Source organism: Sinocyclocheilus grahami, unplaced genomic scaffold (assembly GCF_001515645.1).
Source record: "Sinocyclocheilus grahami isolate Dianchi unplaced genomic scaffold, SAMN03320097.WGS_v1.1 scaffold767.1, whole genome shotgun sequence".
Taxonomy (NCBI): domain Eukaryota; kingdom Metazoa; phylum Chordata; class Actinopteri; order Cypriniformes; family Cyprinidae; genus Sinocyclocheilus; species Sinocyclocheilus grahami.
Window position 1 is genome coordinate 616,577 of NW_015505946.1, and position 13,270 is coordinate 629,846.

The window sequence follows — 13,270 nt, forward strand, 5'->3', positions numbered from 1 at the left end:
AATCTGGGAAGCGTAGGTCCTTGGGAGCATAGGAATGACCCGTTCAGGTAATTTGTTCCTTATTCTGAACTGACAGGAAAGCAAGTTCACTTATCAACTTCTATAATTCACAGATATTAATTTTATTTTAATATACTATAAATATAAATTAATTTTAAAAAGTGTCCTGATGGGCTCATACTGTATGCCTGGCATACTCTGCTGAACCGAACTGACAGAGGGGGGACTCGCATGCTTGCAGGGGCCCTGCAGGTTTGGAACAAAGTAATTTTTTTGTGTGTAAACTATCCATTTTAAAAACGGTGTATTGTCTCTGTGCCAGTGTACTGCTGCATTACGTGTTTTGTTTTGTTTTTTTGTTAATCTTGGAGGCACTTCTTTTCAGGCTCTGGATAGATTTCCTTGTGCGCACATATACGAAATAATAGGGCAGTCAACACTAAACAGTGCACACGTGTTTCAGCGTCCACACCCGAAGCGCGTGCTGGAGCTCACGAACTTTGACGACGGGGAACAGTCTGAACACTTCAACTGTCAAAATAGTTTACTGCGGTCTTGTTTTGTGCCTCAGAAGAACTCGTTATCTTACCGTAATATCATTGATGAAGATTCAGAGTCTCCGTGACGTTCATGTTTGCGCAGGCTTAAAGTACTAGTTTGCCATCTCATCGTGAGCAACAAACAGCGTAGAACAATGATTTTGGAGAGAATACCTCCAAGAATATGCTCTTTATTCATGCACAGGGTAAGTGTTGTGTAATACTGTGCATATATTATACTGTAAGCATGCTTTTATGGGTGTTCAGCACATATTCACATTTAAAAGGGGTGATCATTCGAAACACTTGTGAAACATAAAGCACTTATTTATTAACACACAAAAATGCAAACTTCTGTGCGTGGGTAGAGGGGTCTTACACAAGGATATGAGAGAAGTATATTTGAAGGTAGACAGTTCCTCACTTCGAGTCATCCTGTGTCTCGTTGGCCAGGCCGTGCTGAGACAGGCCCACTCCTCGGTGCCGCCGCAGCCGGTGCCTCCGCTGCTCCAGACGCTGCAGCGCTACCTGACGGCCCTGGAGCCTCTCCTGCCGCCTGACGAGCTCCAGCACACCCGCAAGATCGTGCAGAAGTTCGGCTGCCCTGGAGGTCTAGGCGAAAAACTGCAACGAGAGCTGATTAAAAGAGCAAAGCATTCACACAACTGGGTGAGAATAGCACTAAATAACCATATAAAACATGTCAATATCATGATTTATTTGGACAGGCTTTAGTGCCGTGGTACGTTTTGTTGGCAGTGTTTAAAGCAGAAATGCCATAATAGGCCGGGCTGGTGTGTGTGTGTGTGTCTTGACTTTTCACAGATTTCAGATTGGTGGGTGCAGTGGGCATACCTGGAGTGCAGGCAGCCCTTGGCAGTGCATTCGAACCCTGCCATCTCTTTGCCCAACCGTGACTTCACTGACTGGAGAGGTCAACTAGTGTATGTGACCGCTAGAATCTACACACACACACACTCAAACAAACAAACACCCTTACAGACATAAATGTCATCTTCAGTGATCTTAATTTTCCTTTCAGATGGTTCAGATAATTGATTGCACAGTAATATCAATGCATTAAACAAGCTGTTTTATCTGATACATCTAAACAGTATGAGGGTTGCATATTTAATCTATATATATGTGTTATGTTTACATTGTCTCTTGTGCAGGTTTGCATCAAAACTAATTGCAGGAGTGTTGGACTTCAAAGCTCAGGTGGACAGGTCTGGACATTATTTACACCCATTTATGTCCGAGCACCTGTGCTGATTTAACGGCTAACCTTTAACTCATGCTGGTCTGCATGTTTCAGTCAAGCAGTGCCAAACACTGGAACTCAATATCATGATATTATTTCTAAATATATCATACTGTTGCTGTCTGTAGCTCAGTGTGACTCCCTATCTCTCTTTTTTTTTTCTTGTTTCCTACCCGCATGTCCTCTCTCTCCCTCTCTTGCTCATGCAGTGGGAAGCTGGCGCTAGAGTACATGCGAGGACAGCCGTTATGTATGGAATTGTTTCCTCAGTTGTTCTCCTCCTGTCGAATCCCAGGACCCAAACATGACCATGTGGTTCACTATGGACGTCCACGCCGTGGCCCAGCTCACATTACAGTGGTCAGGAACTACCAGGTAACCTAGATTACCTAGTAAGATGCTATGATCAAAATCGATGTAGTTATGAATATTCAAAATCTTTCCATATATCTTTGTTTTTGTCACATATCTGGGCAGGACTTAAGACCGGGACACACCAAGCCGACAGTCTTGTCTGTCGTGCTAGTTTTTGCAGTGTGCTCCACATGTCGGCGGCAGTTTGCACGATTCAGGATGTTGAATTGGCTTTGGTGCCATCAGTGAGAGTGAGAACTCTGATTGGATGTTCAGTTTAGCGAACATGTCAGTGCATGAGAATTAAAGCGAAAGAGATGAAAATTAGCAAGTAAATCAAGACTGTACAGACAGACGGTGTTCTAATGTTACGTTATCTTACCCGAGCATTCCAGTGCGTGAATATTTTCAAAACAACATGAGCCGCTTAAAATGAAGAAAGTTATCAACGTAACTGAGGGTGTGTTCACACTTGTCATGTTTGGTTCGATTAAAACAAACTCTGGTGTGATTGCTCTGTTAGTGCGGTTCATTAGAGTAAGTGTGAACGCTGCCATCCGAACCCTGGTGCACACCAAACAAGCGGACCGAGACCACTAAAAAGATAGGTCTCGGCCCGCTTCCAAACAAACTCTGGTGCAGTTCGAATGAAATATGAACGCAGCTGGGACCAAGTACTTCCAAACGAACCAAAAACAGGAAGTAATGACAAGATGCGACGCTATGCGACATGATTTAACGATGCGGAATGAGCAGTGTATCCAAAACAAAAAGAGCAGGGGGCAAACGTGGAGCGACGAGGAGGTAAAGTGCCTTTTATGAGCTCTTCGTGAGTTCGCAGGTGGTCAAAATAAAATCATAAGTACACGCAGCAATGAGTGCACTGTCCAGCAGACGGCATTAGGTGTGTTCGACTTAAAGTGGCGCTGCGCAGACTGATCGGTTAATGGGTACTTCAAAGGAATAGTTCACCCAAAAATGAAAATTCTGTCATTAATTACTCCCCCTCATGTCGTTTCAAACCCGTAAGACCTCCGTTCATCTTCAGAACACCAATGAAGATATTTTGGATGGAATCTGAGAGCTGTCTGACCCTGCATAGACAGCAACACAACTGAAATGTTCTCAGGTCCAGAAACGTAGCAAGGAGATCTGTAAAATAATCCATGTGACATCAGTGGTTCATCACCAACTATACGAAGCTACAAGAATACTTTTTGTGTGCAAAAGTAAAAAAAAACGACTTTATTCAACAATTAGTCTCCTCTGCATCACCCTGCTGCCATTTTGGATAGTATCCACTGAACGCAAACAGCGTATGTTCTGTGTCAGCTGCGTCACGCGGATATGTTGTTTTCATTCAAATCAAGGTGCAAACAATGTAGGAAACATAGCTGCGTGACACAGCTGACACGGAACAGCATACGTTGTTTATGTCTAGCGGATATTCTCCAAAATGGCACCAGGGTGATGCCGGGGATACGAATTGTTGAATAAAGTTGTTTTTTTCTTTTTCTTTTGTGCACAAAAAATATTCTTGTAGCTTCGTATAGTTGGTGATGAACCACTGATGTCACATGGATTATTTTACAGATCTCCTTGCTACGTTTCTGGACCTGAGAACATTTCAGTTGTGTTGCTGTCTATGCAGGGTCAGACAGCTCTCAGATTCCATCCAAAATATCTTAATTTGTGTTCTGAAGATGAACAGAGGTCTTACGGGTTTGAAACGACATGAGGGGGAGTAATTAATGACAGAATTTACATTTTTGGGTGAACTAACCCTTTAAAGGGATAGTTCACCCAAAAATGAAAATGTGATGTTTATCTGCTTCCCCCCAGGGCATCCAAGATGTAGGTGACTTTGTTTCTTCAGTAGACCACAAACAAAGATTTTTAACTCAAACCGTTGCAGTCTGTGAGTCTTATAATGGCAGTGGATGGGAATCACGGCTTTGAGAGTAAAAAAACATACACAAACAAAACCAAATTAAACCCTGCGACTCGTGACGATACATTGATGTGTAAAGACACGAAACGATCTGTCTGTGCAAGAAACTGAACAGTATTTATATCGTTTTTTACCTCTGATTCACCGCAATTTCCGAACTGTCCTGAGCGTGTTCTCAACAGCCGGCACGTGATGCATCTTCTTCTTCTTCTTGCTTTACGGCAGACCGCAGACTTATAAGTGCATTACCGCCACCTATCTCTCAAATGGACCATTGACACTCCTAATTGAGATTGTAGATAGTGTCAACAGTTCCTTCACGAAATATACGTCATTCAACCCGACCAATCAGGTGCGAAAGTATCACTGTGCCTTTTTAGGTTCGCTGTCAAAAATGCCAGTGTGAATGCTAAGCAAACCAGGATGAAATGTATCTTTAGTTTTTGGTCCAGACTAAATGAAACAAGAGAACTGAACTACAAGTGTGAACGCACCCTATTCAAAATGGAAAGCGAGCACTGCTTTGTTTACATTTTTCAGTTTCTCCTTTTGAATGTCAAATATAGACTATTGATAGCTGCTGATATAGACAGTTATTTCCTCTCAGGCAGGCGCAGAACTCACTTGCTAGTTTGCAGTCGACTGCAGTCTGTGCAGCGTGGTCAAGCTACGCTTTTTTGCTCCAGACTCAGCCGACGCGAGGCGACAACACCATCGACCGCTAGCTTTCATTGCTGCTAGTTCTTTGAAGTTGGCTTGGTGTGTCCCGGGCTTTAGGGGGCTGGGGGCCCTTGGGCTTGAGTCGGATCCTACCTACAGTTCTCTACAAATAAGATCAATTAGAACATCATTGTGGAGTAGTACAAAATACAAAAGAAGTAAACTATGCTTTGAGGTTCAAAGAAAAAATTAATATTCAATATGCTTAGCCTAGTCCAAGTTTAGACCTTGGACATCTTTGGGGCACCTGACTCATCTGTACTTTTCTTTGTTTATCAAACCTATTCTAGCATCAAGTACCATATAGCATTATAATCAGGAGAAGTTTCAGTCTAGCTAATTTAAAGTCCCAATCTTACATTTGTTTTCTCAAAGAATGGATGAATTTGCCAGAATTATAAGAAAAAAACACAAGCAACAATTTGGAGTTTTTTAAACCGTGAACTCAAACAGAAACTCCTGAAGTTTGTATTCTTTAGATAGTTATACTTGGGTGTTTTACACATCCATTTGAAATGTTGTCTACATCTAACATTGCCTATGCAAGTCATAGCCATGTATTACAATATTAATTTAGGTCTTTTTAAAAACAGGTATTTTATTTACTGACAATATAAATGTATACACAAAAGTTCAGGGAGTAAAGGAAATAAAAAGGTTTATATTGTAGATATAATTTAATTTTTTCACATTTTATGTTGCTACCTTATGTTTTAAATACTTTTTTTTTCTATGCTCCGTACACCATAATGGCAAAGCAAACAACAGCTTTGTGTCAACTTTGCTGTTTTATTGAAAATAAAAACCTGAAATACGTACATTGCATAAGTATTCATACCCATAACTCAGTACTTAGTTAAAGCACCTTTACAGCCTCAAGTCTTTTCAGGTGTGACGCGACAAGCTTTGCACATCTGCATTTGGCAATTATCTGCCGTTCTTCTCCTCACCTCTTCACCTCTCGAGCTCTGTCAGGAGGATGGGGGCTGACAGACATTTTCAGGTTTCTCCAAAAATATTTGATTGGGTTCAAGCCCAGGCTCTGGCAATTCTTCGCGGAGTTCTTGCGTTGTCTTAGCTGTGTGCTTGGGGTTATTGTCCTGTTGGAAAGTGAAGCTTCTGCCCGTTCTGAGTGCTCTGCACTAGGTTTTCATTAAGGCTATATTTTGCTGCATTGAGCTTTCCTACTCTGATGAGTTCCTCAGTCCCCGCCTCTGTAAAACACCCCCATAGCATGAGGAAAAGGCTTGAATGAAGCTTGTTTGGCTCTAGATAAAAATATTAGGAGGTATGGTGCTGAAAGATTGTTGCCGTTGAGCACTTGTGGTGTGTAGAGCTCCATTGTGCTGACGCACTGCTCACTTTAAACTCTAAAAACTGGAAAATGGTGCTACAGTTGTCATTGTCTCACGGTGGGAACCAAGCTGGTACACTATTTGAGAACACCTGCACTGTAGCATTTAAAATCAAAATACTCAAAACAAAACAACTGCAAAATACAAGATCGAGCTGGTTTCTCGTTTCAGCACCATATCTCATTTCAGTCATTTCGGCCAACTACAGCATATTGGGTCCCGTTCACACGGGTCACGTGTTTTTAATATCACTGTCACGGTGAGGCATCTTTTCATTCTGTTAAGCATCTAGTTACTTTGTCAAGTTTGAAAAGGTTTTATTTAAATAAAGCGCATAAAGCCTTCATTTTATTTACTGTGATGACAGATATGTTACTCTGCCTAATCTCTCCTAAATGCATTATTGATTTGTTTCACTATCAGCCAGGCATTGCTGTTTCTGTGAGTACTTGCATTGAGCAAAACTTGCTCCTTAAGTTGAGGGTAACCAATTGTTTCACTGATTTTGCAAGTTTCAAAGTCATATAGTGAGGAGATAATGAAAACTCATGGTTCATTTTGGGTTCTTGTAATAAATCAGGTTATGTACTCATTATAATTATACAAATATACAGTTTCTTTAAAACAAACACCTTTATATCTTAGTGATTAATGAGTGGCTGTGTGTAGTTTTTCCAGCTGGATGTGTACAACAGTGATGGAACACCATTGACAGAAAGTCAGATCCATGCTCAGCTGTTGCGGATCCGCTCTCAGTCGTGGAAAACAGATAAGCAACCGATGGGGATTTTGACCAGCGAGCATCGTCACACCTGGGGTCAGGCTTACACGCGCTTGCTCAGAGGTAAACCTGACCTGCACATTCCACTACTGTTAAACACAACACCAGCAAGAGTGATGCACAGTTGGGTTGTTATATACGAGGCCAGTCTCTGGCTTCACTCATATGACCCATTGTGGATTAGAGACCGATTAAACTTGACTTTTTACCATCTAGCTGCACTGTCGAGAGTTTCATGCTTGATTTAAACTTGTTTGTTGATTTTTTTTTTCTCTCGCTTCAGATAAAATCAATAAAGAATCTGTGAGGCTGATAGAGAAATCGATCTTTACATTGTGTTTGGACTCTCCAGTTATGAGGATTTCTGATGAGAAGTAAGAATTGTTCATACATTGATTGATTGTGGATGATACTGACAGTTACTAGAGCTAAGCAGTGTATTTTCTTCTAATTGATAACAAAATTGTTTACGTCTTTACCGATGTGGTGCTAAGGATGTTCATTGTTTGTTTGGTAGGTATTCTAGTCGAATGGCAGCACAGATTTTGCATGGAGGTGGGACTTTCTCAAACAGTGGCAATCGCTGGTTTGACAAGACCCTACAGGTGAGCCACATGTCCGAGGCCTGTTCTTAATGCTGTCATTTAGACTAGGACTGGCTTCTGTTAATAAGTAAAGGATGGTGAATTACCCTTTTTTCCTAGGTAATTTATTTCTAAAGCAAACCCTGATGGCACAATTAATGTTGTAATTTGTGTATGGTGAATGTAATGTTCATCATTACTCAACTGTCATTCATAGAGTTAATGTTAAAGACCAGTGGAAGACTGCCTCTTTACACATGTAAGATCATCAGGGGTTGGACAAAATAATGTGAACACCTGCGAAATAGGAAATATTTCATTAAGGTGTTTTTCCACCATTTGCCTTTAACACAGCTTTCCTACCTTCTCAAAATAGATTCATACAACTTTTGAATAGTCTCCATCTGATTGTAGATCAGAACATCTGCTCTGTTGTGTAAGAGATGCTGACAGTGGGAGTCTGCTTCTCACCGTTCTCTCCAAAACTGCTCACAGTGTTTGATAATATTACAGTCAGGTGGTTCGTCTGACCAGGGCACATGTTGAAGTTCATCTAGGTGCTACAGTTGTTCAGGTTTTCAGATCATAAAAGCATAAAAGCCGCGTTCAAAGCTGTTGTAAATTACTCTACAAACATACACCTTTGCTTACTTCTGTGTGTTGCTCTGCAACCACTTTGTTGAAACCACAACAGTTTTTGAGGAGCTACATTGTTTGGTGGAAGAATACTGTTTTTATTAATATCATTACACTTTATTTGCTCTGTTTTATTCTGTGAAACCTTACTACGTATATGGAATAACAGTTTTATAAAAGCAGTAAGCCCCGTGAAGCCGTGCTTTACAGTGAATTTATATCCGCTAACTCCGCTTCACGTCGTGCCTAACAACACCCCTTAGCTGTTATAAATTCACTGTAAACCACGGCTTCTTGGGGCTTATTGCTTTATTTGCATTTCCACATTTTTTGTGTGAAGTGCCGTTGCAGTAATTTATGCTGTGAGTGTCATCCATTGAAATCAGTTTCAGCTTTTCTTAATTTTCATTGTTAACGTATTTGTTTTTTCCCCCCTGTATCTGTTTTCTTGTTTTATTTATTAATTTCCCCCTCTGTTTCTGTGTTCAGTTTGTTGTTGGTGAGGATGGGTCGTGGGGTCTCTTGTACGAACATGCGACAGCCGAAGGTCCACCTATATCCACATTGTTGGATCATGTGCTAGAATACTGGTATTTACAAACTCATGCCTTAAGGCAAAAACATACAGATACAAGCTTTTCTTTGCATTTATGATCTCCACATTGCGGCATCTCACTAGCCAGATAGTTGTCACACTGACTACCGTTTTTGATGAATTCTCGCCCTCTTCCGGCGGAGGTTTGTGAGGAGAGGTGCACCGACTCTCTTCAGTGAAATGAGGCTGACATCTTTAAATTGGCTGAAAATTTGGCTAGTAAGATGCCAGCCTAAAAAGAGATTTGAGTGGTAACCGTAATTGACCATGTTTTTCTCTGTTAGTAAGAAACCAGACCGAGTGCGAGCTCCTTTGATTCCTCTGCCCATGCCCAAGAAACTCTACTTCTACATCAATTCTGAGATCAAATGGGATCTAGAGATGGCCAAGCAGAATCTGGATATGTGAGTTCAAATGCCGTTACTGTTTTGGGCTCTTTTTGGTTGGTTTTAAGATCAGACACACCACAGCAATCTGGTTTAGCTGCAGAGGCTTAGCTGTGCTAGCTGGGAGGTTGGGCAAATATAGCATTGCAGTAGTCCAGTCTTGAACTGACTGGAGTTTGGACTAGGAGCTGCCAGTCTAAATTTTCTAACGTTATAAGAAAATGACAATACCGTACTTACTGTCTCCTAGTAGTCTTGTGGTAGCACTCATATTGTTATTGCAAGGCTTTTCTGTTGCATTTACAGTTTACAGCAGTGTTGCCAACTTTAACTTATCTAGTTTGCGAGACTAGCCAGTACGACCCCATAAGCGCAAGGTCTTGCATTCCCAGCACATTTACACCTTTTTTTCTGCATCTGCTCTGTTTTCTCTGTTCTCAATATGTGCTACTATTAATTTTTGCGTTATGGCATGTCAAGTTAACAGTTCATGTTTGAAAAACACACAGCACTGTGTTAGGTTTTTCCAACATGTCAGAAAAACCAAACATTTTGGATCCAATCTCTTTACCAGATCCCGTCAGAAGACATCTGCTTTTTCTGGTATCCCAGTGCAGTTAACATAAAGTTTTGTCTTACATCTAAAGCAGTTCAGGTTCTGTCTGATACCCAAAACCTGTTTGATATCCAAAAATGTCATCAGCCAAGAGGCACGGGTAAAGCAAAAAGCATGGTAAAACTAAGTAGAGTTTATATAATAGTAATAAGAGTTTAATGAATAATCTAAGTTGTGTCTGTTTCAATGTTGGATTTCGTCTGATAAGCACAAATTCAACACCTTATTATACAAAAGAAAATTCGTTGGAAAATTACTGTTGCATGGCATTTAAAACCTTGAGATAGAGAAATTCTCTTATCTCTAATTTACTTGTGAAGACAGCACAGCACTCTACATAAGATCAAACAGAAATAGAAAATGATTGAAATGAGTATACAGTGTAGTATATAATTTAATATGAAATAGATTTATGAAGTGATAGATTTTCATATCATGTAATACAAAATAGAGTAATATGAAAACAGATATTAAATAGTGTACATGAATTACAACACAGATGTATGTTTAGTCTGTTTTATCATGCACACAAACCGCTGGTTGGTGTTGTACAACTACAACCCAGTTTTACCAGGATGGATTGAGTATTGAGTTTTCTTTGCCAATTTGAGATAATGACATTATCTCTTCGTCCAGTCTGAGATGTTGAAAGGCAGGCTGAGATGGTGGGGTCCTCAGGTTGAACAACAGTGTGTGCATTGTGTGTGTACAGTAGTAGTGGTGGAACATGCTAATTTGTATTTTTAAAACTAAATTCTCCCCTTAGTCTCATCAACGATTTGGACATCAAATGTTTTAACTTCCAGCACTTTGGAAAAGAGTTTGTCAAACAGCTCAAGCTGAGTCCAAACTCCTTCATCCAGGTGGCGATTCAGCTGGCCTACTACCGGTGAGGCTTGTAGAAAACGCTCTGGCATCACCCAGTAACGACAGATAATCAAAATGAACAAGTGTGCGTTTGGCTCCTGTTCTCTGCTAGAGTTCACAGTGAAGTGTGCGCCGCCTGTGACATCGCCTCTCTGAGGATGTTCCGGGGAGGAAGAACAGACTACATCCGCTCTCCGACCAATCAGATGCTGAGCTTCATACGGGCCTTTGATGATGATGCCGTTTCTGTGAGTACCACACGAGATGTCACATTTATAAGTAACACTGATCATTAAATGCGTGCGTGTGTTGGCATGTGTTTTAGAGAGAAGCCAAGGTGCAGCTGCTGAGAGAGGCTGTTGATGCGTACAGCATCCTCACAGAGCAGGTGAGTAACATGGATCCTTCTGACTCTCTGCCCAGATCCGAATTTATGTTGACTCTATAATGAGTGTAATTTTTGATCAGTCACTGATGGGGCAGGGTATAGACCGCCACCTGCTGGGTCTTAAACTTCAAGCCATCGAGGAGGGATTGAGCTTGCCCAGAATCTTCATGGACACGGCCTATGGACTTGCCACTCACTGGAAACTCCGGACAGGACAGGTAACTTTTAGAGGCATTCAAACAAAAGCTTACACCTTAAGCCTCATTCTCAGGACACAACCATTTTGGCATCAATGTTGGCACAAAAATTATATAACGCAATGCAAACATTTAATTCTTCTGGTTTGAAAAACAAAACTGAAGGACAATCACAGAATAGAAGATGCTTGGGAGTTGTTGTAGGGCTCATGTCTCTTCATTCATCCCTATATTGAGTGCATTGCAGGTCTGTTGTGTCGTGGCTTGTTGCGAATGGCACACTACCTACCCTCTTCCCACCATAGACTGTAAAAATGATAAATGAAGCCAAAATATCCCAGATATGGCAGCTGTCATCTGGTGCAGATGATGTTATTTGGAGCCAGAGTCTGCAAAATAGTAAACTTGAAGTGGAGCCACGGTATCAAAGTCTTATTAGAAAAATGAACACACATCAGTGTGATAAGAACGACCTAAAATGACAGAAACCGTCTTTGGGAAAAAATCATTCAAAGTGTAATTTATTTGTTTATTTTTAGGTCACATTCGTTGACATTGAGAGGGCAGAGTTTTTGACCAATACTGCAGCCAGTATAGTTTTGGCTTCACCTTTCAGCATATTTGCTACACACTTGCTTCCCACCCTTGGCCTTTCCAAACCTTTCCATGCCCATTTAAAATGGTTTACACAGCAGGGCTAAATGTTGAGAAGATCATAAAGAAAGCTAAAAGCACTTGCATGTTGCATCTTCCTCACAGGTGCCCACTAACACAGATAGTGTGATGTGTTTTGGACCGCTGGCTCCAGACGGCTATGCAGTCTGTTACAATCCACAGCAAGATCACGTCCACTTCTCCGTAACTGCCTTCAACTGCTGTGAGGAAACCAATGCGGAGAAGCTGGCTCTCACATTGGAACGATCGCTTCGGGATCTCCAGGAGTTATTTCAGCCCACCGTTTAGCACCGTCTAGACATTCAGTGATGGTTTTAACACTCTACTCCAGCATTGCGGCAGCTTCAGGAACACAGCCTTTAATATGTGGTGAACAGAATGTACTCATGCCAGGCTTTGTTAAACGAGTGGTCTTCATGGAAGTTTGGATTAAGTACAGTGCATTCGAGCACCTGAGATGCTCAACTGATGTATGATGGACCATTTGCTAGGAAGAAATGTATGATTGCTATTTTTGGTATTTTAAGAACAGCCATGAAAGCTTAAACTAGTAATCTAATGCGGTACCAAACTTAAAGGCGTTTGAAATATGAAATTGTCTTGTTGTGCATTTGGGTCCCTCTGCAGCTTTTTTAAAGTGCATGGAGTTTCAAATAAGTCTGATTTTGTATGACGTTACATACCAGCAGTTCAATTTGATATACATTTCTTCCTCATAAAATGTTTATGTAACACATATATATATATATATATTTGTGTGAAATCACCGATTTTGTTACAAAATCTGTTATTGTTACTATTGAAACATACAGGAGATGTCTGTTGCTCATTATGTCCTGAAAAAAAAAAACACGTTTGTTGTCTGGTAATAAATTTAGTACACTGGTAACAAATGAGTTTTCTTTTAGAAACTTTTGCCAGAGTTCTCCAAATGTCCCCTCATTCAAGTAAACAAAGTATCACTGTGTTTGACTACATAATGTAGTTAGGGTGTTTTGAAAGTTGCAAACAATTTCATATGGAAAAATCAATTACTGTATTCTCACAAGCTATATGTTTCTCCCCGTAACCATAGCTCTAACCATATCCAAATACAATGATTACACCATTTAGAATATAAATTGTGCTGACTAGTGCTTCAGTATTAATAATGAAGTGCTACCTATTGCAATACAGTATAGTCACATAGCAAAGCTTCCGCACATATTTTGATTTTTTTTTAAACCGCGCTTATTTCAGCTATTGGTGTAAGTAGCAGTGGGTGGCAATAGAGGGTATGCATTGTGCTTCAGTATTAATAATGAAGTGCTACCTATTGCAATACAGTATAGTCACATAGCAAAGCTTCCGCACATATTTTGA

At 40.6% G+C, this 13,270-nt stretch overlaps 1 protein-coding gene across 1 annotated transcript; it reads left to right on the forward strand.

The window, feature by feature from the left end:
- Positions 1-441: 441 nt before the first annotated feature.
- LOC107561339 (carnitine O-acetyltransferase-like) lies at positions 442-13,036 on the forward strand. Its single transcript, XM_016245765.1, has 15 exons — positions 442-745; positions 993-1,208; positions 1,365-1,483; positions 1,715-1,768; positions 2,013-2,178; positions 6,853-7,027; positions 7,248-7,338; positions 7,482-7,569; positions 8,674-8,774; positions 9,064-9,183; positions 10,548-10,670; positions 10,761-10,896; positions 10,974-11,036; positions 11,117-11,254; positions 11,993-13,036. The coding sequence occupies exons 1-15, from the start codon at positions 695-697 to the stop codon at positions 12,194-12,196; spliced, it is 1,845 nt and encodes a 614-aa protein (XP_016101251.1). The 5' UTR covers positions 442-694; the 3' UTR covers positions 12,197-13,036.
- The last annotated feature ends 234 nt before the right edge of the window (positions 13,037-13,270 follow it).

Bases quoted from the DNA above. Each gene is read 5' to 3' on its own strand.
- LOC107561339 (XM_016245765.1), top strand. From the start codon at position 695: ATGATTTTGGAGAGAATACCTCCAAGAATATGCTCTTTATTCATGCAC. The intron at 1,769-2,012 runs GTCTGGACATTA...TTGCTCATGCAG, and splicing joins TTCAAAGCTCAGGTGGACAG to TGGGAAGCTGGCGCTAGAGT. The intron at 10,671-10,760 runs GTGAGGCTTGTA...GTTCTCTGCTAG, and splicing joins ATTCAGCTGGCCTACTACCG to AGTTCACAGTGAAGTGTGCG.